Genomic DNA, 27,163 nt, shown 5'->3' with positions numbered 1-27,163 from the left:
CCCATGCCTATAGAAAAGCTAACACTCTTCCATATGTTGCAGGCGGAGGAAGCAGCCCGGGTGCCTCAACCAGCAGAATTCCCCGTTTCTCCACCAACTTTAGTTTCTGTAAGTAACACATCAAAAGGATCTAGTAATCTTTAATTGACTCTTAGCCTATCGTTACCTTCAGCGTCTTTATAAGCTTGGCCAATTTTAATTAAAGTAAATTAATATAGGGCATGCCACTCTTCCTTTATTTCGCATTAACTTATTATGCAATATTGAATAGTGGTATTTCTTCCATGTAATGGGAGAGTAAGTTTCATTAAGATTTTATGTAACCAAAGATTTACAGTTTAAAGCAATCTAAAATGTATGGATTAGAATTGTCCACTATTGCCCCATGGGCATACATATGGGCTACAATATAAAAATTTAACAGTTTATTATTTATATACGTAAAAAAAAGGGTCTTAAAATTTATTAAATGATTCTAGATATATCCAAGAAACTACAATCTTTTACTTGTTTCTTAGGGATTGAAAAATGTGACAGTCCTTGAAGGCGAGTCTGTCACGTTGGAGTGTACCATTGCGGGGTACCCTTCTCCAACTGTGGTTTGGTATCGCGAGGATTACCGAATTGAAAATTCCATTGATTTCCAAATTACCTTTGAAGAACAAATTGTACGCCTTGTGATTCGCGAGGCGTTTGCCGAAGATAGTGGCCGATTTACTTGTACAGCTACCAACGAGGCAGGCACAGTCAGCACTTCTTGCTACCTCCTCGTTCAAGGTAAGCCAATACCACATGTGTGAGTTTATTTTGGTTGGTGGTTCAGAATAGCAAGGGTTGTGAATGTTAGGAGCAGCTGCATTTTATTACCTGCATGCACTTATGGTGAACAAATGGACAAGTGACATGTGGAGTCTATTTAAATGAACTCTACGGAATTTCTTTGGGTGTTGAATTGCATGGATGAAATCTTTATAAAGTAAGACAAACGTTTATAGCTTAATGGAAACTAATATACACCACATAAAAAATAGGTTGTGATTATCCAATTACATTGGAAAAGTGGGTCTGTGTGTGAATGTAGTTTTAACAAAGTAATTTTTTTTAGATTTTACAACTTTGGAAGTTAATGCAGTTTCTTTCATTTTTTTATAAGTTCTTTTCGCTAGAATTGGGTAAAAAAGAGGAAAAGTCTAAATCTTTTCTCTGTACTTTTTATATGTATTTCACAGTAGTGCTCTCTCCTGGCTTTAGCTTGAAAAATTGTCAAGAAAAGTTTGCTATATTGAGCCTTAAAATGTTTCACATTTGGAATGAGACTATTTAATTGGTGTTGCATAAGATAGGACAAGCATCAGTTTTGCACTTAATATAGTTATCGACTTATATTGCGTTTGCATTGTGCATTTTGTTATATCTTTTCATCATGATATTGCTAAGTATAATGGTTAAAGGGGTTTTCTGGGCTTGAGCTAAATTTCTGCAGGCAAGATTGGCAAATCCTGATAGTGTTCAATATGTACACTGTCATGACTTCCCTCATTTGGCAGATTAAGCGGATAGTCACGCACTAACTAAATTATCATCCGCTTCATTCTAAATTGTCATCCACTTCTCTCTAAGTTTAAAAGAAGTGGATGAGAATTTAGTCGGCACGTGACCGCCAATGTGGAGATCCCAGGCAATTGAAGGGAATCCTGACAATGTGCGCAATACGCAATGTCAGGATTCGACAATCTGCAGTCATATAGAGCGAGTGGAGAAATTTAGCTCAAGTCCAGAAAACCCTCTTAGGAAAAGAGTACATTCATTTATGTTGTGGTTTTGCTGTGAAATAAATTGCTTTTCATTAAAGAAATATTTCCATAAGAATAAGCTATGTTCCTTGAAATTTTTGCAACACTGCTTCTATGTAAAATGTAGTTGCTGTACCTTACGTAGAAAATGAAATATTGCCGTTACAGGTACGATTTTCGGTTTTCAAATGTAAAATTTATATAGCCTTTAAAAAATCCCATTGACATTTAACATAACAGTTTTTACCCTGTACAGAATGCAGTGAAACAAAAAGTGTGAATTTTATTATTTAAAAATGATTTTTCTCTGTAATAATCTGACTTCTGCTTCTTGTCCACAAGTGGTGGATTATTAGACATTCTGGATGATTGTATGTTTGGTATAAGAATTTTAACTTTAAAGCAGTTTTATGAGTAATTTATTAAAGGGAATACGTCAGCAAGTTTTATCCCCCTAAACTATTAATAAGTGAATGTAGGTCTTTCAAAGCCAAGTCCTTTCTTCCGTTACTGAGACATCAATATTTGATAAGAAAAAAGTGTGTTACTAAAGCTCTATTTCCTGTCCAGTGCCTCTGCCTCCTCCTGCATGACTTAAGGCTCCATTGCCTGAAGTCATAAAGTATTGAGGATGTCAGTCATGCAAGATGCGGTAGCGCTAAGTGGGGAATAGAGCTGGAGTGACAGAGGCATCAGATCTAAAGCCTCATTTGCATATCAATTTAAATGCTGATTTCTCATTAATGGAGGAACAGACTGGCTATATAAAGGTATTGCTGGACTTGTCTTTGAAGGAGCTGCATGCACATATAAACAGTTTGGGAGGTGAAATAATGCTGACATATTCTCTTTAAAGGAATTTATCAAAGCCTAGGCTCCTTTAACTGAAAACTAAAGAAAAACAAAGCACTGGTTGCACCAATTGAGCATCTCAACAAGATCTGGTTCATCATGTTACTAAAACATACATCCTATATATAACACAAGAGAACGGAGTAATAAAATCCCAAAAATCATGTTCACAAAATAGTATAAATTTTATTTTGACCAATACTAACAAGTTATATCATAATACAAAACAGGCACATAGCCAGAAGATGGGGTGTAGAGGAAACTTATGGTATGCTTGGGGAATAGGAGGGAACAGAAACTATTACATCCCAGGTACAGCCGGAAGATTACAACAATCACATTAAGGACTTATGGAATCCTAAAATTTATACTATTTTATGAACATGATTTTTGGGATTTTATTACTCCGTTCTATTGTGTTATATGTGTTTTGGAGTTCCCTGAGTTGTCCCAGAGATTTGGACACTGTTACTGGGGGAGGCATACAATTGCACTCCTGGCCACAAATTTATTATAAGTTTTTTGAGTTTTGTGATATACATCCTGTAGGACAACAGACTGTCATTTTAAAGAGGACCTATCAACAGGTCAAAATTTCCCCATTTTTGGTCTTATTTGATTCCCACTTTGCATTTCACAGTCAGATGGCTGTATAAATCAGCTCGAGATTGGAAAGCAACGCATGGACTGGCCCGTGGCTCTCCCAACTCAAGCCTGACAACTGTCACACTTGATTTCAGCAGCATAGGACAACAATCTAAGGCTACTTTCACACTCGTGTCGGTACGGGCCCGCCGACGTACCGATGCATACTGTGAAATAAAATCACAACGGGGGCAGCAGATGCAGTTTTTCAATGCATCCGCTGCCTCATTGTAAGGTCCGGGAAGGAGGGGCGGAGTTCCAGCCGCACATGCGCGGTCAGAAATGGCGGACTTGACGCTCAAAAAAAGTTACATGTAATGTTTTTTGTGCCGACGGTGCGCCAAAACACTACGCATCCGTCGCACGATGGATGCAACATGTGGCGATACGTCGCAATACGTCACTAATGAAAGTCTATGGAGAAAAACGCATCCTGCGGGCAACTTTGCAGGATGCGTTTTTTCTCCAAAATGATGCATTGTGACGTGCGTTGAACGACGCAAGTGTGAAAGTAGCCTAATGTGTATGAGGGTCTTCCGATTGTATGATTGGGCTGTTGGAATTAATTGCCTGATCCAAATATTTGCGGGGCGTGGGGTGGTGGAGATACGATGTTGCCAGATGATTCACTCTCATAGAGAACACATGAACACTCTGCAAAGCCAAGCTTTCATGTGTCTGTGGGAGATGAGAGAGATAACTGTCAGCCTAACTAGAGTTTGTCCCCACAGTTACCTCATGTGTATGGCCAGCTTAACTTCTTGTTGTCAGATCCTTTAAGATAGGCCGGTGTCACACTTGCGAGTGTGATGCGAGAAACTCGCGTGATTCTCTCACATCAATACTGCCGCCGGCACTCGGCACCTGAGTGTGCGGCTGCATGGAAATACATGCAGCCGCACACTCCGGTCCTGAGTGTCGGCGGCAGTGCTGGGTATTGATGCGAGAGACTCGCGCGAGCTTCTCGCATCACACCCGCAAGTGTGACCCCGGTATTTAAGTGGTGAAATTACCTTGAGGCCATGTTCATACATTCAGTATTTGGTCAGAATTTTACATCAGTATTTGTAAGCCAAAACCAGGCTTACAATTACATACAGGTAACTACAAATTACAAATTTGTAGTTGGTAATTACAAATAATAATTATAATAATAATAATTACATACAAGTAATTACATACATACATATGTAATATGTACATATTACATATTACATATTACATACATATTACATACAAATTACATACATTATATATAATAATTACATACAAATAAAAATTACAAACAAGCAATTGGTAATTACAAATACAGGTGAAAAATACAGAAGTGGTGACTTTTTTTTATTACACTTTTCCTCTGATTGTTCCACACCTGATTCTGGCTTATAACTATAGAGGTAAAATACTGAACACATGAATGTGGCCTTAAAGGGTTCCTTCAGGCATACTGAACCTGCAGTTGGGCCTTGAGAGACACAACTCCACACTTGGTGGCTAGATTCCTGATGCAAGTGTTCCATGCCCATCAAGTATCATGCAGGATATCCTACTTGGGCCACGTGCACACGTTGAATGTTTCATAAGTTTTTTACCTTAGCATTTGTGAACCAAAACCAGGAGTGGAAAAATCAGAGGAAATGAATAATAGAAACACGTCACCACTTCTGCATGTTTCACCCACTCCTGGTTTTGGGTTAGATATACTGATGTAATAAAAAATCATCAATTACTGAACGTGTGAATGTGGCCTGACAGCTCTATCTATAATTGTATATAATTGGATGGGAGAGTATGCCTGGATACTAAACACCAAGTGCTGCATTCTTCATTGCTTTTGCACCTGTTTTTTCTCTGAATTTGTGTGCTTTGTGCTTTCATTTTATTTGCACCCAATTTATTGTTCTCTATTTGTACCTTTTCTGAAGACTATTTTATATGTACTCACCTTTTTTTGTGTTTGCCGCTTTGATGCCAGAGTCTAACAATTCCAGATTTTTTATCCTGATTCACCAATCGCAACTTTTAAAAAAAATCACATAACTTGGCAAACTCCATCCAGTTCTCCCAGGTGTATTTTTTGTAACTCTTAGCTGATTTTTTGCAACTCTTGGAACCAACATGCGTCTTTTGGCACCAACAGTCACAAAATACCATATATATCAGTAGAATACGTTGGTTAAAATGGTATAGAGGACATTAAAAGGCAAAAGACATTATGGTTTTTTTTGGAATTTTTGGTATTATATGGTACATTTTTAAAGCGGTTAAATTTATTTAATTGGCACCTAAAGGGGTTATCCGGGACTTTCTCTATGGGGCTAAGCACTTACTGGCAGGTAGTTTCTAACTACCTGCATGTTTTTCCCAGAGATGATCTGTTCAGGTTTAGACTGATCACAGACCCCTCCTGCTTTCAGTGACATCATGTCAACAGAGCAGCTTCTTCTCTTCCGTTCTGCTCTAAAGATTGGGCATCACTGCCGATGTCATGCTGATTGACAGCCAGTTCCTCACTGCTAATGTCATGCTGATTGACAGCCAGTTCCCCACTGCCTAACTGTGAGGAACCAGCTGTCAATCAGCATGATGTCAACAATGATGACCTGTCGACAGAGCAGTGCAGAAGTGAAACAACTGCTCTGCTCTGTTGACGTAAGGTTAAATGAAGTCGGATAATCACTGCCTTAGCCAGAACAGAACACTGCAGGAAAGAACAGGCAGGTAGTTAGCAACTACCTACTGGTAAGTTCTCAGCCCTATAGCCCCCCGAAAAAAATTATCAGAAAACCCATTCAAGTGTAAGAACAATCTAATATTTACTTCCATAATATTAGCATTGTTTTTCCTTAAGCAAATTCTAGAAATATGATAGGAGCAAAGTGTTAGGGACTAAAAATTGTCCTTGGTGAAGGAGGGAACTGCAGCTGTTCTTATGATGTACTAATTATCTGATATGGTTAATGGTATCTTAACAGGGGGTCTAGACAGGTGGCAAAGAGGGCTGTACATCTGATGAGTGATTATTGTGACTTGTGTGAAGTGAGAATGGAGGGGACTGTATTCTTGTGCATCTATAAATATGTTTACTGTGATACAGTATATATCCATACATGGCAGCATCCACATGTTGTTGTTTTTTTCCTGCAATCTCAGCCAAATCGCATCATTTTTGTCTCAACTTTTGAAAACCTCAGCAAAAGAATGTGGCATCAATGCACGTGTGGCATAAAAATGCACCACAGCCACAACATGTTTAGCCTAACAATGCTGAGCTTGTTATTCAATTGTGTATTTAGAGATTTATATCAAATTATAATAATTAATTGGAAAGTAATTAACTGATAATTAGTTTGTAGATTTTTTTCCAACCTCATTTTTTTCTTATTTCCACTAGTTTCTGAAGAATATGAAGCAAGGGAAACTATTACTGAAAAAATGACAGAAGAAAAGTAAGTTGTTTTCAATGTTTAAGAATATATTACATGGAGGTAACTCGGTGGAGGAAGAACCAATTGATGGAGACCGTAGAGTAATTGTTTATTTTTTCCCCTCCCAATTATTCTATCCTGCTCATGGAAGTATGTGTTAATTAGTGCACATATAACTTAGTTACCTCGGCTGACAATGAACAATCTTGATAATTTGTCGCAAGAGTTTATCTCAGTTAAGAGGACTAAGGCCATGTCTGGTTTTCTGATAAAAGTCTGTAATCACTCTAATGTGACTGCATACTTCTGAATCCTGACAGTATGAGGTATGTATACTGTCAGGATTCACCAGTATTGCCGGAGAGAGCAGATGGTCATGTGACCACAAGTATGCAATTTGTATACTTCCAGACACATTCTAACTAGACATGCTTGACTTCTGTCAAGGGAAGTGAATTTAGTGAAATCAAGCAAGGCTAGTTGGCATGTGACCCCTGTTAGGGCTAGCGGAACATACCGAGAAATTAGAGATAGATACGAGGTGCATTCGCAGCCTGGAGTCCACCGTGCAGAGATACCCACTGCTAAGTAATGGCAGATGGACACTCAGCTCACACGTGGGTTAACCTCACCCCGTGTGAAATGTAAGCGACCTCTGTTGCTTCACAGAGTCGCGCTGTACACAGAAAACTATTACCCTAACTATGGTTGTGCTTGCTCTGGAACTCTTCTGTGCTAACCGCACACATGAAGGAACCAGATGCTAAGCCAAGGCTAATTGCCCCCACTGACGCTAGCTGCCTACCTGAGTGTACAGCCCCAGAGCTAAACAGACTCTCCACATATGATTGAGTGGTAGAGTATCCACTAGCAACAGCCAAACACAATTGATACTAGAGCATGGCCGTGCGGCCATGCGAACCTTTTATAGTTGTAGCTTCTTCAGGACCTTCCTAGAGGACCAATAGGAGCTGCTACAGGACTTGAGCATGTGACCCCCGACATCCAATGAGAGGTCTTCCCTTGGGCATGCTCAGAAGGAGAAAAGCAGGACTTAGTCCCAGAAGCGTCTGCTCGCCGCTGGCCAGTACTGGTTACAATGGCTGAGACTGGAAGGGCAGCAGTAACCAAGCACACAGTATCTGCCTGAGCCAGATGCTGGGACCGACGTCTCCGCTGAGCAGGCTCCACTGCAGCTGGAGAAGAATGGGAGACCGCAGCGGAGGTGGTTCTAGATTCCCCCTGTGCAGCGTTGGGAACTCGAGACCTAACAACCCCATGTATGTAAATCGCATACTAATGATCACGTGACCGCCTTCTCTCAGCGGCAATACCAGTGTATCCTCACTGCGTTCACAGGATTCAGAAGTCTGCAGTCACATAGACTAGAGGACTAGAATTCTAGTGCCACCTATAGGAAGTAGCAACCCTTAAACTCAATATTGACCCTTTCATGAGCCTTATTACATGACTTATGATAAAAGCCAAAACCAGAATCTCAGTTTGCAGACACTGTGTTTCAGGCGACACTAGAGTTCTATTCCTCTTCCACGCTGAAGAGACAATTTGCATATTTTCTAGCAGACCATTGCAACTTAAAAGTTTTCTCCTCTCGGCATGCTTAACATGTCTCTCTCCGCAAGGAAAAACGTTATCCCTTGGATCCAGACTGTAGATCCAGAAACTTTGTCTGTGTTTGATACCACAGCTCCTTCTTTTCATTGCCACATATACAGGAGGTACACTGTGTCTGGTACACAGATGTAGGTGGAGGGCTTTTCATATATAAAGTATAGTTCATTATACATCTGAAACTAACAATAATGTTAATAATACTATGGATGTCTCTTTACAGATTAACAGAGGAGCAAAAGATGGAAGTAGAGCTGACTGCTCCTGAAACTGGAGAAGGAGTAGCTCCCTACTTCATCAGAAAACCAACGATCCAGAAGTTAGTTGAGGGAGGACGGGTCATATTTGAATGTCAGATTGGAGGAAACCCCAAGCCACATATCTACTGGAAAAAGGCTGGCGTTCCCCTCAGTACCGGATACAGGTAATCCATAAAAACAATCTGAGGACTGATTTTTTTATTTATTTATATAAATATTATTTTTAATATTCTTAATTGTCATTTATTTTCTTAATATGCTTAAAAGTATATTAGAAAATGTATTTGATTAAGAAAAATATTCATATATAATAATAATAATATATTATATATAATCATATATCATATATAATAATAATAATTCATATATACACATTCATGTATATAAACTAGTTGATGGAGACCTTACAGCAATTTATCCCTTTTCCCTATCAAATATTCTACCTTGCTCACAGCGAGCATTAGTACACACATAGCAAAGGTTATCTTGTTTCACAGCATACTTATTAATTTGCACGCATAAGGGTATCTCACTTAACCCCTTAAGAACAGGTGGATCCCTAAGTATGTAACATTTATATACGTCCTTACAGATATAAAGTATCATATAACAAGGAAACTGGAGAATGCAAGCTTGAGATTTCTATGACTTTTGCTGATGATGCTGGAGAATACAGCGTTGTTATTCGTAACAAACATGGAGAAGCTACTGAAACTACCAATCTAATAGAGGAAGGTAATGGAGGATTGACATAAAAGCACATTTTCAATATTTTGACATATATATTTATATCTTACATATTTATATCAGTATCTTAATTTATTACACTTCTTCACTTTTATTTGTCTGTTAACAGCTGAATACGACTCACAAGTGAGAATGCATGAAGAGCCAACTCCATACATACCTCACCCACAGATAGCCGAAGTCGCACCCGTGGCACCTCCTACCGACTATGATAAGGAGTATGAAAGAGAACAAGCCCTTATCAGAAAGAAGATGGCCAAAGATACTACATTAGTGAAAACTACAGTTCATGAGGTAAATGCTTATTAAATAAAATAAGAATGATGAAGGGCTTTGAATTCATGAAAGAACCATAAAGATCTGGTTAACAATCTAGAGGACTTTCAGAAAAATCAAATAGACTGTGGTAGTTCTCTGCCGCTTCCCCCGAATTATGTTGTTTGACTGCAGTTCTGGTGCTTTTCCCATACTGAGCATGCCCACGAGATGACCTCCCATTGGAGGTCGGGGCTCACACGCTCAGGTCCTGTAGCAGCTCCTATTGCACCATTAGGAAGGTCCTTGAGAGCTACAGCTATAAAAGATTCGCATGGCCGCATGTCCATGCACTAGTATAAACTTGATAACGTGTGTGTGTAGACGAATGTCTGTCGTTGGATGAAAGCTCCTTAATCATTCCCATTCCTAGTGATGATGACTGCTCATGAATGGTGGAAGCTACCTAGCACCCGACAGTGCTACCTGCACACTTAGCACACGTTTCAGTGTCTATTCGCAGTGCCCGCCTGTACGGCACCGTGCGCAATTAGTGCGCTTTCCTGACAGCCGGTCAGTGTAGGGTGGGTACTCCAGCTTGGACTCAGCATCTGACTCGGGGTGTCCTCAGGCGCGAGCTCAAAAGCCACCGAGGGTCAGAGAGAGTCCAATCACCAGTTTAGTGGGAGTGATTCATAGGGATCCCACTAGTGTCTTTCAGCTGCACCCTGTGACTGCTAACAGGGCGCAGCGTATTTACGGCGACTCTGTGAAGCAACGGAGTTCTCTTCTATTCACACTGGGTGAGGTCTAGCCCACGTGTGAGCAAGCGTCCATCCGCCATTACTCTGCTGCAGGTGTCATCTGTGCACGGTGGACTCCGGACTGCGAACGCACCTCTTATTCTCTAATATTATTATTTGGTGCGTTCCGCCAGTCCAAACAATATTCGTGTTTTCCTTTTTAGTAGCCAACACTTTTGTAATGAATAATGTAAATTCATTAATATATCAACTATGGATCAATTAACATTTAATTTATTGAAATCTTCCAGGAATATAGGCTAACTGCATTTGAAGAGAAACTGATCAAAGAAATTGAATACAGAATTATCAAGATCAGCTTAGAAGAGCTCCTTGAAGAAGACGGAGAAGAGATGATTGTTGATGTTCAGGAATCTGAAATTATTGAGTCAGGATTTGATATTAGACTGAAAAGTTACCAGATCCTTGAAGGAATGGGGGTCACTTTCCACTGCAAGATGTCTGGCTACCCAGTACCAAAGGTAATACCATGATACAAAACTTCCAGACTTTAAGCATTAAGGTTTTAATGATATATTAGGGCACTGTGATGTCTTCAAAAAAAGGCTAAGAGACCATTTTTTACTACAAAATTTGTGCCTCTGGTGTCTGTTCAGGATAGTTGGGGTTATACTTACAGTAGTCCTTCTCCAAAATTAGGCTATTAATTTTCCCTTTCTGTGTATTACAGATTGCATGGTTCAAGGATGGTAAGCGCATTAAACAGGGAGGACGCTTTCAAATGGAAACCCTACCGGACGGAAGGGCCAGCCTTCGCATTCCTGTTCTATTGACTGAAGACGAGGGAATTTACACTGCTTTGGCCAGCAATTTTAAAGGAAATGCAATTTGCTCAGGAAAACTGTACGTGGAGCCAGCGGCACCAACTGGAGTTCCAGCTTATATGCCAGCCCCAGACGCTGTGAAAAGGATAAGGTATTGATCATCTTAACATATATTTTTACATTGATATTGCATTTCAGAAACATTATTTCTATCTGGTTAAACTTATAAATAATTTGTATTATTATAGGTCTGTATCTCCAAGGTCGCCAAGCCGCTCTCCTGCACGTTCTCCAGCACGTTCTCCTGCTCGCCGACTGGATGAAACTGATGAGTCCCAGTTGGAGAGATTATATAAACCAGTCTTTGTCTTGAAACCTGCATCTTTCAAATGTTCTGAAGGACAAACGGCAAGATTTGACCTGAAAGTTGTTGGAAGACCAATGCCTGAAACATATTGGTTCCACAATGGTAGCTTATTTCAGAACTTTTTATTGAGCTTGAATTAATATTATAGTATATTACTTTACATATTTTATTACATGCATAATTTGCATAAAGTTCTAAATCCCAAAACTATTAATTGTGTTAATGAAGAGAATAACATCCCCTTACTATTATAAAACATAATAAAGGAAATATTTTATTTATGTTGTTTTTATGTTTATTTATGTTGTTTATTTTTTTTTTTATCTTTTAGGTCAACAAATTGTCAATGACTACACACATAAAATTGTTGTCAAGGAAGATGGAACTCAGTCACTTATCATAGTCCCAGCTATGCCAACTGATTCTGGAGAATGGACAGTCATTGCTCAGAACCGAGCTGGCAAAACCTCAGTTTCAATGACATTAACTGTGGAAGGTACAATATTCCTGCCTTGCTTCTCTTTTCTGCAGTTTTTGGTAGAAGCACTATAGTTTCATCTAATTTTGCATGTTTTTTCTGCAGCCAAGGAACATTTACAAAGACCACAGTTTGTGGAAAAACTGAAAAATGTCAGTGTCAAAGAAGGCAATCAACTGGAAATGGCTGTGAAAGCTGTAGGCAACCCCAATCCTGATATTGTGTGGCTGAAGAACAGCGACATCATAGCTCCTCACAAATTTCCAAACATATTGTAAGTATATAATATAACTAGATGGTGGCCCGATTCTAATGCATCGGGTATTCTAGAATATGCATGTCCATGTAGTATATTGCCCAGCCACGTAGTATATTGCCCAGCCATATAGTATATTGCCCAGCCACGTAGTGTATTGCACAGCGACGGAGTATACAGCACAGAGCCACGTAGTATACAGACTTAAAGTAAAAAATAAACATATACTCACCCTCCGAAAGCCCGTTGAAGTCCTGGCCATGTGTGCGGTGCACGCGGCAGCTTCCGGTCCCAGAGTTGGTATGGGCGCAGGACCTGTGATGACGTCGCGGTCACATGACCGTGACGTCATGGCAGGTCCTTCTCGCAGGACCTGTGATGATGTCGCGGTCACATGACCGTGACATCATGGCAGGTCCTTCTCGCATACCATTCTTGTCACCGGAACCTACCGCTTGCATGGAGCGGTCACCGGAGCGTCGCGAGGAGCGGGAATGGCGGCAGAAGGTGAGTATATAATGATTTTTTTCTTTTTTTTATTATTTTTAACATTAGATCTTTTAGAACTAGAATTAGAACTAGAGCTGCATAGGCAGCATCAATAGTAAAAATTTGGTCACACTGGGTTAATAGCAGCGTTAATGGAGTGCGTTACACCGCCGCATAACGCGGTCCGTTAGCGCTGCCATTAACCCTGTGTGAGCGCTGACTGGTGGGGATAATGGAGAGGGCACTGACTGCGGGGGAGGAAGGAGCGGCCATTTTGGCGCCGGACTTTGCCTGTCGCTGATTGGTCATGGCTGTTTTGCCGCGACCAATCAGCGAGTTGGATTTCTGTGACAGACAGAGGCCGCGACCAATGAATATTCGGGACAGACAGACAGATGGAAGTACCCCTTAGACAATTATATAGTAGATATTTTAAGTTTCTTAACTTGTTTAATACTTGTTTGAGACACTGATATAAAATATATTTTCATATACAGAATTGAAGGAAACAAAGGACAAGCAGCACTTAAAATTCAGTCTACAGTTGGCAACGATGCTGCATGGTATACTGCTACTGCCATTAATAAAGCCGGACGTGACACTACCAGATGCAAAGTAAATGTTGAAGTTGAATTTACTGAGCCTGAGCCAGAGAGAAAACTAATTATTCCAAAGGGAACATACAAAGCTAAAGAAATTGCTGCTCCAGAACTGGAGCCCTTACATCTACGTTATGGCCAGGAACAATGGGAAGAAGGAGACCTGTATGATAAGGAGAAACAGCAAAAGCCATTCTTTAAAAAGAAGCTGACTTCAGTAAGGCTCAAGCGCTTTGGGCCTACTCACTTTGAGTGTCGTCTTACACCAATCGGAGACCCAACAATGGTTGTTGAATGGCTTCATGATGGAAAGCCATTGGCTGCAGCTAACAGGCTCCGAATGGTGAATGAGTTTGGTTACTGTAGTCTCGATTTTGAAGTAGCCTATCCCAGAGACAGTGGTGTTATTTCTTGCAGGGCAACAAATAAATATGGAACAGACCACACATCTGCCACCTTAATTGTGAAAGATGAGAAGAGCCTTGTTGAGGAAACTCAACTGCCAGAAGGAAGAAGAGGTATGCAAAGAATCGAAGAGCTGGAAAGGCTGGCACATGAAGGTGCCCTTGCAGGCGTAACAGATGAGTCAAAAGAAAAGCAAAAACCAGAAATTGTTTTGTTCCCTGAACCCGCAAGAGTTTATGAAGGAGAAATAGCAAGATTCCGATGCCGTGTTACTGGATATCCACAACCAAAAGTAAATTGGTACCTTAATGGACAGCTTATTCGTAAAAGCAAACGATTCAGACTTCGCTATGATGGCATCTATTACCTTGAAATTGTTGACTGCAAATCTTATGATTCTGGTGATGTTAAAGTTACAGCAGAGAACCCTGAGGGTATAGTTGACCATTCAGTAAAACTAGAAATTGAGCAAAAAGAAGATTTTAGATCTGTGCTTAGGAGAACACATGAGCCAAAAGTTGCAGCTCTTCCAGTCGAGTCCGGAAAACTTCCTTTTGAAGTTAAGAAAGTTGAAGCAGGAGGAAAAGAATTTGTAAAACTTAAGAGAGCTGAAAAAATTACTCATGACAAAATTTCTGAAGAATCAGAAGAACTCCGCAGCAAATTTAAGCGCAGAACAGAAGAAGGATACTATGAAGCTATTACTGCTGTTGAACTAAAATCACGTAGAAAAGATGAAGCATATGAGGACATGCTGAAAAAGACAAAAGATGATCTTCTTCATGTGACCAAAGAACTAACAGAGGAAGAAAAGAAAGCACTCGAAGCTGAAGGCAAAATTACTATTCCAACCTATAAGCCAGACAGAATTGAGTTATCCCCAAGCATGGAAGCTCCCAAGATATTTGAAAGAATTCAAAGTCAAACAGTTGCTCAGGGAACAGAAGCTCACTTCCGTGTCCGTGTTGTAGGAAAGCCAGATCCTGAATGCCAGTGGTTTAAAAATGGTGTTAAAGTTGAAAGATCAGAGCGCACCTATTGGTACTGGCCAGAAGATAACGTCTGTGAACTGGTTATCAAAGATGTTGTGGCTGAAGATTCTGCCAGCATCATGGTAAAAGCCATCAATGTAGCTGGTGAAACTTCAAGTCACGCATTTTTGCTTGTGCAAGGTGAGCGATCTCTAATCAGTCATTCATCCACTAAATTATATTTTATATTTCTCTGACATAACATATTGTTGTTCTTTCTCTTGCAGGCAAACAGCTAATCACATTTACACAAGCATTGCAAGATCTGAGAGCAAAGGAAAAAGATTCCATGGCAACCTTCGAGTGTGAAACATCAGAGCCATTTGTGAAAGTGAAATGGTTCAAAAACGGCATGGAAGTTCATTCTGGTGATAAGTACAGAATGCATTCAGAAAGAAAGATCCATTTCCTTTCAGTGCTTGTAATTGAAATGTCAGATGCTGAGGAATACTCATGTGTTCTTAGAGAAGACGAGTCTGTAACGACAACTGCTAAACTTATTGTTGAAGGTAAGTAAGAGCTTCAATGTATATAATAAAAATTGGCTGTTGATCAGAACAGCAAAAATGTTGTGTATTCTTAACATACTATGTGTTTACTCTCTAATCTGTTTATTCCTGCACTGGTTCCCCCATCCACTTTTGATTACAAATATAAACTTATCGTTCTCACCTACATCTCCTCCTTCCTCTCTTTCTACCATCCAATATTGATGCTACATTCTGCCAATGATGTTAGACTAGCATTCTTCATAACGCAAACCTCAAACCTACAAATTCCAACTCTAAGTCTTTGCTTGCGCTGCATCAGTTCTCTGGAATGCGCTACCACAGACAGATTCCAAATATCTACAATTTAAAGTTTGTTATTAAAAAACATAATTAAGTTTTCTACATTTTCTCTCCATCTACTTTTTACCCACAATCTGATACCTTCGCTTAACAGAAATGCCCACAGTACATGCCTGGAAGTCTGGGTCATGCAACTTTATGTACACTACTTTGTTTTTGTTTCATTTTCAGAAAAATTGGTTGGATAATTGTACCAAGAAATCACTTTTACCTCTTACATTTTTCCTCATAGATTGTGGACCCTTAATGCTAAACTTTCTTGATATAATCTTAAATACTCATTTCTTTTATAGGTACTCCTGTTGAATTTACCAAAGAACTTGAGGACATTGAAGTTCCAGAAACACAATCCGGAGAGTTTGAGTGTACTATTTCTCTTGAAGACATTGAGGGTAAATGGTACCATGGTGATACAGAGATAACACCTAGTAGCAAATATGTTACTACATCCCGCAGAGGACGTCAGGTCCTTACAGTTAAAGACATCACAAAAGAAGATCAAGGAGAATACAGTTTTGTGGTTGCTGGGAAAAAGACCACTGCACAGATGAAAGTGAAACGTAAGTTTATTGTCTTTTAGTTGTGAAAAATAAATTACTTTTCTAGGTTCATTATATATATCTTACTATAACTTTATCTTTTTTTTTTTTACAGCCCGTCCTATTTCAATCATACAAGGTCTTTCAGATCAGAAAGTTTGTGAGGGGGACATTGCTCAGCTGGAAGTAAAAGTATCTCTTGAAAATGCTGAAGGAGTTTGGCTGAAAAATGGAGTAGAGATACAGCCCAGTGATCGTATTCATATTGTAATTGACAAACAGTCACACATGCTACTTATTGAAGATGCCACTGCCGATGATATTGGAAAATACACATTTACTGTACCAGAACTGGATCTCTCCACATCTGGACAGTTGTCTGTTTATAGTGAGTGTTAACACATTTCACTCTGTTTCTATATTTTTCAAGTCTAAAATATAAGCCATGTTGTAATTATTATTTTTTTCCCTTTCTACAGGTGTTGAAATTGTCATACCTCTTAAGGATGTCCATGCTATTGAAGGAACAAAGGCTGTCCTTGAATGTAAAGTCTCAGTTCCTGATATGACTTCTTCCAAATGGTCAATCAATGATCATTCAATTAAACCTGATGACCGAGTGCAAGCAATTGCCAAAGGTGCCAAACAGAGGCTGGTATATTCAAGAACACATGCTTCTGATGCAGGAAAAGTCAAGTTGATGATTGGTAAAGTGGAGTCTACCTGCAACCTTACGGTGGAAAGTAAGTATTAGTATTGTTATTATATATGAATTTTGAGTGCAAATTGGCAATTACCATACGTAGAGGTTGTCACATTTTTATTTTAAAAAAATGACTAGTGGAAGTTATATGCCTCTGCATGGAAAATACTGTTAATAGATATTGTATGGCAGAACATTGTAATTTATTTTTGGATAGCTCTCTTAAATAATTAAGCAAAAATATAAATATACAAAATGATTTCTTATCTTACAGAAATTACAATAATAAATGGCCTAAGTGACAGAACTTGCACAGAGACTCAGAATGTGACCTTAGAGGTTGAATTATCCCATGCAGGAATTGACGCCTTATGGCTTTTCAAAAATGATGAACTTAAGCCAAGTCCAAAGTACAAGATCGAATCCAAGGGCAAGATATACACTCTTACAATTATTGATATGATGAAGGATGAGGAAGGACAGTACACATTCTGTGCTGGGGAACAGCAAACAAGTGGAAAAATTACAGTTTCAGGTACTTCACAGACTCATGAAACTTTAAAAATATTTGGAAAATTACATCATATGTAGTGGAAATGACATTACTTGTCTTCTTACTGTGTTCATTCTTTTATCCCTTTAGGTGGAGCTATCAGCAAACCGCTTGTGGATCTCACTGTTGCTGAATCCCAAAAAGCAATATTTGAGTGTGAAGTAGCTAATCCAGGCTCCAAAGGACAGTGGCTTAGAGAAGGAAAACCAATTAACTTCAGTGACAGTATCAAAAGCGAATCAGTTGGTGCTAAGAGACAGCTTATAATTCCTATCAGCAAGCTTGAAGATATTGGAGAATATACCTATCAAGTTGCAACATCAAAAACATCTGCAAAACTCAAAGTTGAAGGTTAGCTGTCCAGTTTGCGTATAGCATATTTATTCAATAAGGGAAAGGATAGACCCTGTGGAAAACATTCACTGTATTTTAATCTGATTTATGAATATAGGAGCTGATTCAAGACCAGTGATTTTCTTACCTGTCTTGATGATGGGAGGTTTTACAGCATATACTGATTCAGCAGACGAGGTGCGTAGTGGTGTGCGCCACTACGTGCACCTCACCGCAAATCCTACTCCAGCAAAGGGAAATTTTGAAGATTTATGGAGTAGCAAATGCCACTGCTGATCATGAATTTCATGAGTGGTGGTCGCCACGCTCCAGTCCCTCTCCTGCTCTGCTCGCTTTGTTAGAGCTGGGGGCAGGAATGGCGTGAAAACACCAGAAGTCACATATTTTGCAAAACCTTGCATTGTGCCAAAAAATTGCAATTTTACCAAGCTTTCTGACAAGAAAGCTTTGATAAAACACCCCCAAAGCCTTTTTTCATCAGCGCTGATCCGCTTCTCTTTGAGTGGTACATTTTTTCCCCAAATGTCAGTTCTTTTTATTTTACCTACCATTAGAAAATGCTAACTATATGGAATACAGTGTTTCATGGTTATATTTTGACTATTTTCTTTTTTAGCTGTTAAGATAAAGAAGACACTGAAGAACCAAACTGTTACAGAGACACAAGATGCTATTTTCAGTGTAGAACTTACTCATCCTGATGTGAAAGGAGCCCAGTGGATCAAAAATGGTGTGGAACTGGAATCCAATGACAAGTATGAAATCACAGTAGATGGATTAATGCACACCTTGAGAGTCAAGAATTGTATTGTTCCAGATGAGTCCGTTTACAGCTTCAAACTTGGAAAGATTGGTGCTAATGCCAGACTCCATGTTGAGAGTAAGTTATTCACATTGGATATGAATATCTCGAAAGTTACATGTTTAACAGCAATGTTAATGTGCAATTTTATTACTTTTTTTTAGCTGTGAAAATTATCAAGAAACCTAAGGATGTGACTGCTCTGGAAAACACACCAGCGTCATTTGAACTCAGCGTTTCTCATGATACTGTTCCAGTCAAATGGCTCTTTAAGAATGTGGAGCTGAAACCAAGCGACAAGCATAAGATAATATCAGATCGCAAAGTCCATAAGCTTGTCTTGCAGAACGCGACTCCTGCCGATGCCGGCGAGTACACAGCTGTAGTTGGACAACTTGAGTGCAAAGTCAAGCTGTTCGTGGAAAGTAAGGGCAATTCCTAATATTCTTTTTTTGTTTTCCTTCTTTATGTTTTATTGTTTTCTACTTTTGAGTAAACGATTAAGTGATCAATATTTGACTACTGTTCCTTCTTAGGTTTACACATTACAAAAACCATGAAGAACATTGAAGTCCCTGAAACGAAGACAGCCTCATTCCAGTGTGAGGTGTCCCACTTCAATGTGCCATCCGTTTGGTTGAAGAATGGAGTGGAAATTGAAATGAGCGAAAAGTTCAAGATTGTAGTTCAGGGAAAACTACACCAACTGATTATCATGAACACAAGCAGCGAAGATTCTGCTGAATATACATTCATCTGTGGAAATGACAAAGTCAGCGCCACTTTAACCGTGAAACGTATGTATACTACAGCGCATGGTTTCATTAGTACTTATATCCGTAATGTCAACATCATATACAGACATATATATATATATATATATATATATATATATACTGTAAGGGTAATGTAAGATAGATAGATAGATAGATAGATAGAGATAATATGTATAAGAATGCTTGACACCTGTATTTATTGGCAGTCATATCAACACAGTTAAGCAGCGCCCGGTATATTGGCCTAAGGATTCTGGCAACGGTTATATTATCTGTCAATAAATAGAGTTGTTCTGCAGTTTTAGATCGGGGTCTGTAAGAAAGAAATGTTATCAAATAAAAAATATTAAACTGGTTGTCTTGTATTAAACTACAAGTCTGCAGTCACTCCCGGCCTCATTACGACTAGATGCAAGTGTATGGAGCGAGGCAAGGCAAGTCTAGAGGTATGCATTGCATATGTTCCACTGCAGCTAATTACTGTCCTCAGTGATGACACTTACAGGAATGGATTGTAATGACTGAGGTCAGTGACTGGCTGCAGAGGTCACATCAATGATGTACAGTATGTTAAATCATTAGCGGTGTTATCCCATAATCTATCATTTTTTTCAAACTTCCTGGAGTCTAATAACCTCTAAACAGACCTAACCATACCTCCCAATGCTCACCAGCTAGTTTCTTACATTTCTTTGCTCCATTTCCACCATATTTGTGTCTCTGCTCAGTGTGCAGTGGGCGGCCCTTCAGTGTTGCCCATGTGACCACTGTAAACTACATACAGTATCCCACAACCACCTGCTTCTTCTCCGGTCTCCCTGCTTTCCTCCATGTACAGATAACATTAACTGCTCTTCCACCTGCTCTGTGATCTACTAATGGCCATCGGGGTCAAGTAGACAAGAAGAGGCATTGTTTCTAATGTGATATCAATAAATGTAATTCTCATCAGTCCCCACTGCACTGTGTAATGAATCCTCCAGTTCTTTATGTATTTCAGATATATTCCCCCTATTTGTCCTATCCTATCTCTAAAAATTGCATTTGATGCTCAGCCAATCACAGTGCAGATTTCACTTTCCCAAAACTGTTTAAAAAATGAAAGCTGAGCTCTGATTGCTTGTTATGGTGAACAATGACAGTTTCTGTGTTAGACATTATAAATAAGGCCTAGCTGTATTAATATTGCATTTATAGGTAGGAGGCATCCATTATATTAAATATGGACAGGAATATTCATGTTTTTAATGAGAAAAAAATTGATGGTTTAGTTGCTGGTACGTCTATGCACTGGAGCAGGATGATTATTTTTGTTTTTGTACATGGGGTTTGGTTCCAATAATCGGGAATCTGATCATTTTTTTAAGGCTAGCATCAGATGATTGAACCGAACGTCGATATTTAACAGACACATGGTGCTTGATGAGAATTGTGATTGTAAAACCTTCTGTACATATTTTTTTGCAGCCGTGCTGATTACTTCCATGTTAAAAGATATTAATGCCGAAGAGAAAGACACTATTACTTTTGAAGTGACTGTAAATCATGAAGGCATCACTTTTAAATGGCTGAAGAACGGTGTTGAAATCAAATCTACTGAACGATGCCAGATAAAAGCCAAACAACAGACTCATTCTCTTACAATCCGAAATGTCCACTTTGGCGATGCCGCAGAATACAGTTTTGTTGCTGGAAATGCAGTATCTAAGGCTAATTTATATGTTGAAGGTAAGTTTATTTTTGTCCATTTAAAAAAAAAAAAATAATGATGTATGTTTTTTCTTGGAATCTGTGTAAGGTCTCATGCGCACGATCGTTTTTGTTGTTCGAGTGCTATCCGTGGTTTTCAAGTATATCATTCGTACCCATGACTTTCTATGTGGCTGTGAACATGTCCGATTGTCCATCATCCATCCGAGTGTCAGATCAAAATCGACAATGCAAGTCTATGGTTCTGTGAAAAAAAATCGGTCTGCATTCCAATGACATCCGAGTGAGGTCCGATTTTCATGGACTGACAGAATGGAGAAAGGTGGAGAAACTTTTTGTTTTGCTTTTTCTTGTCAACCTCTTACAAAATCTGATGCCACTCTGATCAAACTCTGATCAGAATAATTGGACAGTTTTTCTCGGATGAGGAGAAATCGGTCATTTGAACCTACCCTAAGAAGAAGCAAAAAACAGTCCTACAGAACAACATTGGGTAGATTTACTCTTGGCCCAATGCTCACATACAATTACAACACTGTAAACACCTATCTGAGGTTTGTGGATGTTAATTTCACCATATTGATTTTTTTTAGCGCGTCACATAGAATTCAGGAAACAGATCAAAGAAATTAAAGTCGTTGAGAAGAAAAGAGCAACATTTGAATGCGAAATTTCTGAACCTGATCTGTTCGTACAGTGGATGAAGGATGGTCAAGAACTCCAAATCACTGACAGGTAAGGTTTCTTCTGGATCTGGTGGAATCTGTTTGAAAATAGATCAGGCTCTATCAAAGTAAGCCATGACTTATAATGTGAACAGAGCTTTAGAAACATTTTTTTTTTTAAATTCGCATGAACACTTTCATTAATATTTAATATATAATTCTATATTTTGTTTTTCGATTTAGGATTAAAATTCAGAGTGAGAGATATGTTCACCGCCTTGTGATTCCTTCTGCTCGCATGTCCGATGCTGGGCAGTACTCTGTAGTTGCTGGTAGTAATATGTCCACTGCCAATTTACATGTAGAAGGCCGGGATGTCCGCATCACATGTCCTCGAAAAGAGATTGAGGTATTTATTCTAAAAAATAAGTTCGTACATTTTACACAAGTTTAAAATATTAATGAAAAATAGATGGTTAAATTTGAAGGAAACATAGGGTCCGATTTATTATTTGAGTTTTTTTTTCTTACTTTTTTGGTCTAATGGTATATTTTTTTTGCAACAAATTCTTCAAAGGCAGCTGATGAATTTTGCACATAACTAAACATTTCCTTTATTTTTGTCTTTTGCTAATTTTTAGAGCATAACGTTATATGTTCCACTAAAATATTGCAAAAATTGCAAAAATTGTGCAAACATTTTAAGCAGTTATAAAATTACTAGTGGGGGATGTGGGGACTGGAGTACATTTGCACAAAAGTTAAGTGACATTTTAAAAAAGTCGCAATTGATGAATCAGCTGCAGACATCTGGAAAACAAAAAACACGCTCACTTTGGAGAACATAAAAAAACAGAGGAACGCATATAAAATAGGCAAGAAGAAATTGTTGCAAATCAAAAACAGGTTAAAAACACCAACAACTAGAGAAAAAAGACGCAAATGCAATAATTAATTGGACCCAATTTTTTTTACTATTAAATGGGCTGAAATGCTGATATGAAAATATAGTTTTCAACTAAAATGTTTTAGTTACTTTGTTCAGATCAATAATGATAAAGTATTATTGCTTGTAGGCTGTCGAAAGACAAAGAGCCGTGGTTGAATTTGAAGTCAATGAGGACGATGTTGATGCTCATTGGCATAAAGATGGCATTGAGATTAATTTCCATATTGAAGAGAGATACGAGTACATTGTGGAAAGACGTGTCCATCGTATGTGCATCACAGAAACTACAATGAGCGATGCTGGAGAGTATACCTTTACAGCTGGCAAAAACAGAAGCACTGCCACTCTTTATGTAAACGGTAGGTGCCGAAATATCAAGATTTTGGAAACCTGATAAATTCTTTACTTTTTTGAGAGCTCAATTTTGTACAATTCAGTATGCTAAGAATGTAATTAAACATTGGTGTTGACTCTTCCACAGCTCCAGAACCTCCGGTTATAATAAAGAAACTTGAGCCAGTACATGTGGATTCTGGAAAACCTGCACGTTTCTGTACCGTTGTGTCCGGCAAGCCACAGCCAGCTGTAGCTTGGTTTAAAGACTCAACAAAACTTTCTGCTGGTTTCAAGTGCAAGTTTCTTCACGATGGTCAGGAATACACCCTATTGCTCATTGAAGCCTTCCCTGAAGATGCTGCATTGTACACTTGTGAAGCAAGCAATGACTCTGGGATGGCCAGCACATCTGCAACGCTTACTGTTGAAGGTAATTATGGTTCTTTCAAACTACCAAATTTCTCCTACCTTACGTTACAAGATATCCTTAGATGAAGGTGTGAGATTACCAGCTTTAGAAAAAAACTTGATTTTACAATGTGATGTTTCTGTGTCACCAAATAATGTTGTGATGTGGTTTGTAGTCAGTTAAAGTAGATTTGTCACCAGATTTAATAATACAACTTGTATACATTATTACATAGATCTCTTCGACCTGAAGAGGCAGGTGTACTTCATTTGAAAATCCATGTGATAATAATTGGATAGTTCTGATATTATAAGGAACAGTGGGACGGACTCATAAAATGTTAAATTCAATATTAGGCAGAGAAACTTTCAAATGCTATTATGCAGCCATTCTGATCTCATCAGATCTAAGTGAAAGAGACTTAAAACAAATTTAAAGAAACTTATTAGACATTTTTTATAACATAAATCAATTATTTCAACTATTAAATTGAATGTAGCACTTTAAAGGGGTTGTCCAGGCTTAGTGTACAAGTCTGCAGTCACTCTTTGTGACGGTAGACTTGTGAATCCTTATAGTGTGCACACTGCGCGCTGTCAGGATTCTCCAGTGCCAGCGCCAGTAGTTTGTGGATGATTCACAACAAGTATGTGATTTGCATGGTCACATGCCAATTAAACGTGCGTGGTCTCGCTCAATACAAGTGAATTGAGCAAGTCGGTATGTGATGTGAAGTATGCAAATGGCATATATACGGTCACATGACCTCGTGCTCCTGACGCCATCATCGAAAAATCCTGACAGCGTACTGTGAGGAGTCACATTGAGTGATTGCGGACTTTAAAGGACGGCTGTATCTTTATAAATTCTAGAACTGTTACTGATAAGTTATTGATTAGATGTGACTATAGATATTAATCTAGTGTGTCTATTTTTGAACCACAGAAGTAGTGTCACCAGATTTGGAGGCTCCAGCCTACCCACCCGAAATCATCGCACCTCTCCGTGATGCCATTACTGCAGAAGGACAGTCAGCAAGCTTTCAGTGTCGTGTCTCTGGCTCAGGTTAGTTCAACCATTAACCAATACAAAGTTACATTAAAGTTAGCTGAGAAAACTTAATGGGTATCCTGATTTAGCTAATAAAATATATTATTTGTATAATCCATACAATTTGACAACATATTTCATGTATCCATTTACAAAGGTTTTCATGATCTCTGCATACAATCATTCAATCGGAACCTTCATTGAGTACCTCCATTGGATAAAAATCTGTCCTGGGCGTGTGATGATTACACGGTTTCACAGCTCAGAATTGTTGCAGTAATTAATAAAAGTTTTTACTGAAAAGCAGCAAGCAGAGAATATGAAAACTAAAATGTTGCGGCAAAGAATAAATAGGAAAATTGGATACATTTTAAATATACAAACAATAACTTAAAATTTGCTAACATTGGAATCCCATAGTATGGAACAAATTTTAGGTGTTTGGTACATTTGATATCATTATCATTTGTAATTCATTTGTAATAAATATTTGAACCCATTGCTTTAAAGGGACTCTGTCACCTGAATTTGGCGCGACTGGTTTTGGGTCATATGGGCGGAGTATTTGGGTGTTTGATTCACCCTTTCCTTACCCGCTGACTGCATGCTGGCTGCAATATTGGATTGAAGTTCATTCTCTGTCCTCCATAGTACGCGCCTGCGCAAAGCAATCTTGCCTTGTGCAGGTGTGTACTATGGAGGACAGAGAATGACCTTCAATCCAATATTGCAGCCAGCATGCAGCCAGCGGGTAAGGAAAGGGTGAATCAAACACCCGAAAACTCCGCCCATATGACCCAAAACCAGTCCCGCCAAATTCAGATGACAGGTTCCCTTTAATATATGTACTATAGTTATCACAGCATGCCTTAAAAGGAACCTCTCACCTTGGTAAATGCTATTTACCTGCAGCTATGGGGTTTATCTGCAGGTAAATGGGGTCACAATACTTACTGAAAGTGAGGAGAAATGAACTTATTTCCTCCCGAGAGCCATTGGCTTTCACCTATGGGGCAGTTCACAGGGTGGCTACAGTCATGGCTCGCAGCATTGTGGAAGCATACCCCAACACTTCCGGTGACAACTCGCTGTGCAGTGCATCTGTACAGAGCAAGCTGTCAATAAAAGTGCCAGAGTATGCTTATAACCGCCAATCGCAGTGCTGTGAAAGGTGATTGTAACTGCTGTGTGCACACCACGATAACTCAAAGCTGGTGGCTCTTGGGAGAAAATGAGTTCATTTTTTTCCCTTTAGCCGCACGTTCATAAAGGTGGCAAGGCAGCATTGTGATGCTATCTACACTATGGATTCATGGAAATTATGTTTTCTGATGTGATAAGTTCCCTTTAAAAATATAATGGGGTTTATAAAAAATAAAATATAAAATATTTTTACATACACTATCGCATTTATACAGATCTGAAAGTATCCTGGTTCAACAAAGACAAGGAGATCAAGCCATCACGCTTCTTTAAAATGACCCAATTTGAAGACACCTATCAACTTGAAATAGCAGAGGCCTACTCTGAAGATGAAGGCGTCTATACTTTTTCTGCTAGCAATGCTCTTGGACAAGTCTCATGCACAGCAAATCTCAGGCTTGAAGGTATGTCTTCTACAAAATTAGTGGTGCAATACAAATATATATAGATCAACCATTTAACAGTGGTTCTAACATAGTCTTTGTCATCATTGTCAATTAAATTCACTAATACAATCCATTTAGATGCTACTGGAACATACATATTCTTGTTGTGAATATGGAACAGCAGTGTAACCATCATTTCTCATTGTCATATTACCATCTACTTGTTACTTGTTACTTTGCTATGCTTTTTTGTCCTGTCTGTTCTTTTCCATGTCGTTGACCATTGCATACTCTAAAGGTGCAATCTTTCTGTGTCACAAAGATATCCAAACATTTTGCATAACCAAAAACAAAGCAACAAAACACTAAGAACATACAAATAAAAAAATAAAGAACACCATTTATTAAAAAATAAAAATAAAAAGTCACACAATGTAAGTAGCATATGATTTACAATAACATTTTCTTTTCCATACCTGACAGCCATGGCACATTTTATCATATAAACAGCTATTGAGAATTCAGACAAATCTGACCAATATGGCAAAAAAGGTTGACTTACTAAAATTTGTCAGTCTACCATCTCACTCAGTTTGACTCTTAGCTCTGTTCTGTATGACCGGTAAGGGCATTGGACGAAAATGTATTTGATTTTTGTATATTTTTTAAGGCCTACATAAGTACACTGTTTAAAGTCTTGGCCAGGGAATATATTATCGATAATCTATCCGCATATTAATTCATCAATTTCAGATCAGTGTTGGTCCAACGCCAAGCTTCCACACTGATCAGCTGGTACTAGCTCCGATAGTGATCAGATATAACTATTGAATAGAGTTGACTCAACTCTGAATGGAGGGAGTGTCACATGAAGGACTTTCTCCGATCTGATATTGATGAGCTATTTTAGGCATAGACCATCGATATTACATGCCAAGACAACCCATTTAAGGAAACCATTTTTAGTTGACTAGCTTAGTTTTTCAAATAAAAATGAACATGCTTCTTTTCAGGGCAAACAATTTCTGCAGACTTTGCATCACCTACCACAG

General features: G+C 38.8%; 1 protein-coding gene across 1 annotated transcript in view; it reads left to right on the top strand.

The window, feature by feature from the left end:
- The window catches only part of TTN (titin), a 281,101-nt gene that overhangs the window by 30,739 nt on the left and 223,199 nt on the right, over positions 1 to 27,163 (top strand). Inside the window, exons 14-41 of the mRNA XM_069735553.1 lie at positions 43 to 108; positions 519 to 777; positions 6,685 to 6,739; positions 8,574 to 8,774; positions 9,203 to 9,345; positions 9,467 to 9,651; positions 10,667 to 10,897; positions 11,107 to 11,351; positions 11,449 to 11,669; positions 11,899 to 12,063; positions 12,151 to 12,319; positions 13,288 to 14,966; positions 15,053 to 15,334; positions 15,970 to 16,236; positions 16,331 to 16,603; positions 16,695 to 16,958; positions 17,193 to 17,453; positions 17,562 to 17,822; positions 18,442 to 18,705; positions 18,792 to 19,052; positions 19,164 to 19,424; positions 20,871 to 21,131; positions 21,707 to 21,848; positions 22,022 to 22,187; positions 22,855 to 23,086; positions 23,209 to 23,493; positions 24,418 to 24,537; positions 25,941 to 26,129. Of these exons, the coding sequence (XP_069591654.1) occupies positions 43 to 108; positions 519 to 777; positions 6,685 to 6,739; positions 8,574 to 8,774; positions 9,203 to 9,345; positions 9,467 to 9,651; positions 10,667 to 10,897; positions 11,107 to 11,351; positions 11,449 to 11,669; positions 11,899 to 12,063; positions 12,151 to 12,319; positions 13,288 to 14,966; positions 15,053 to 15,334; positions 15,970 to 16,236; positions 16,331 to 16,603; positions 16,695 to 16,958; positions 17,193 to 17,453; positions 17,562 to 17,822; positions 18,442 to 18,705; positions 18,792 to 19,052; positions 19,164 to 19,424; positions 20,871 to 21,131; positions 21,707 to 21,848; positions 22,022 to 22,187; positions 22,855 to 23,086; positions 23,209 to 23,493; positions 24,418 to 24,537; positions 25,941 to 26,129 (7,408 nt within the window). The remainder of the gene's footprint in view (positions 1 to 42; positions 109 to 518; positions 778 to 6,684; positions 6,740 to 8,573; positions 8,775 to 9,202; positions 9,346 to 9,466; positions 9,652 to 10,666; positions 10,898 to 11,106; positions 11,352 to 11,448; positions 11,670 to 11,898; positions 12,064 to 12,150; positions 12,320 to 13,287; positions 14,967 to 15,052; positions 15,335 to 15,969; positions 16,237 to 16,330; positions 16,604 to 16,694; positions 16,959 to 17,192; positions 17,454 to 17,561; positions 17,823 to 18,441; positions 18,706 to 18,791; positions 19,053 to 19,163; positions 19,425 to 20,870; positions 21,132 to 21,706; positions 21,849 to 22,021; positions 22,188 to 22,854; positions 23,087 to 23,208; positions 23,494 to 24,417; positions 24,538 to 25,940; positions 26,130 to 27,163) is intronic.

The sequence above is a fragment of the Ranitomeya imitator genome, chromosome 7 (assembly GCF_032444005.1).
Source record: "Ranitomeya imitator isolate aRanImi1 chromosome 7, aRanImi1.pri, whole genome shotgun sequence".
Taxonomy (NCBI): Eukaryota; Metazoa; Chordata; class Amphibia; order Anura; family Dendrobatidae; genus Ranitomeya; species Ranitomeya imitator.
Note: the sequence above shows the minus strand (reverse complement) of the source record. Positions and strands in the feature narration are given on the sequence as shown.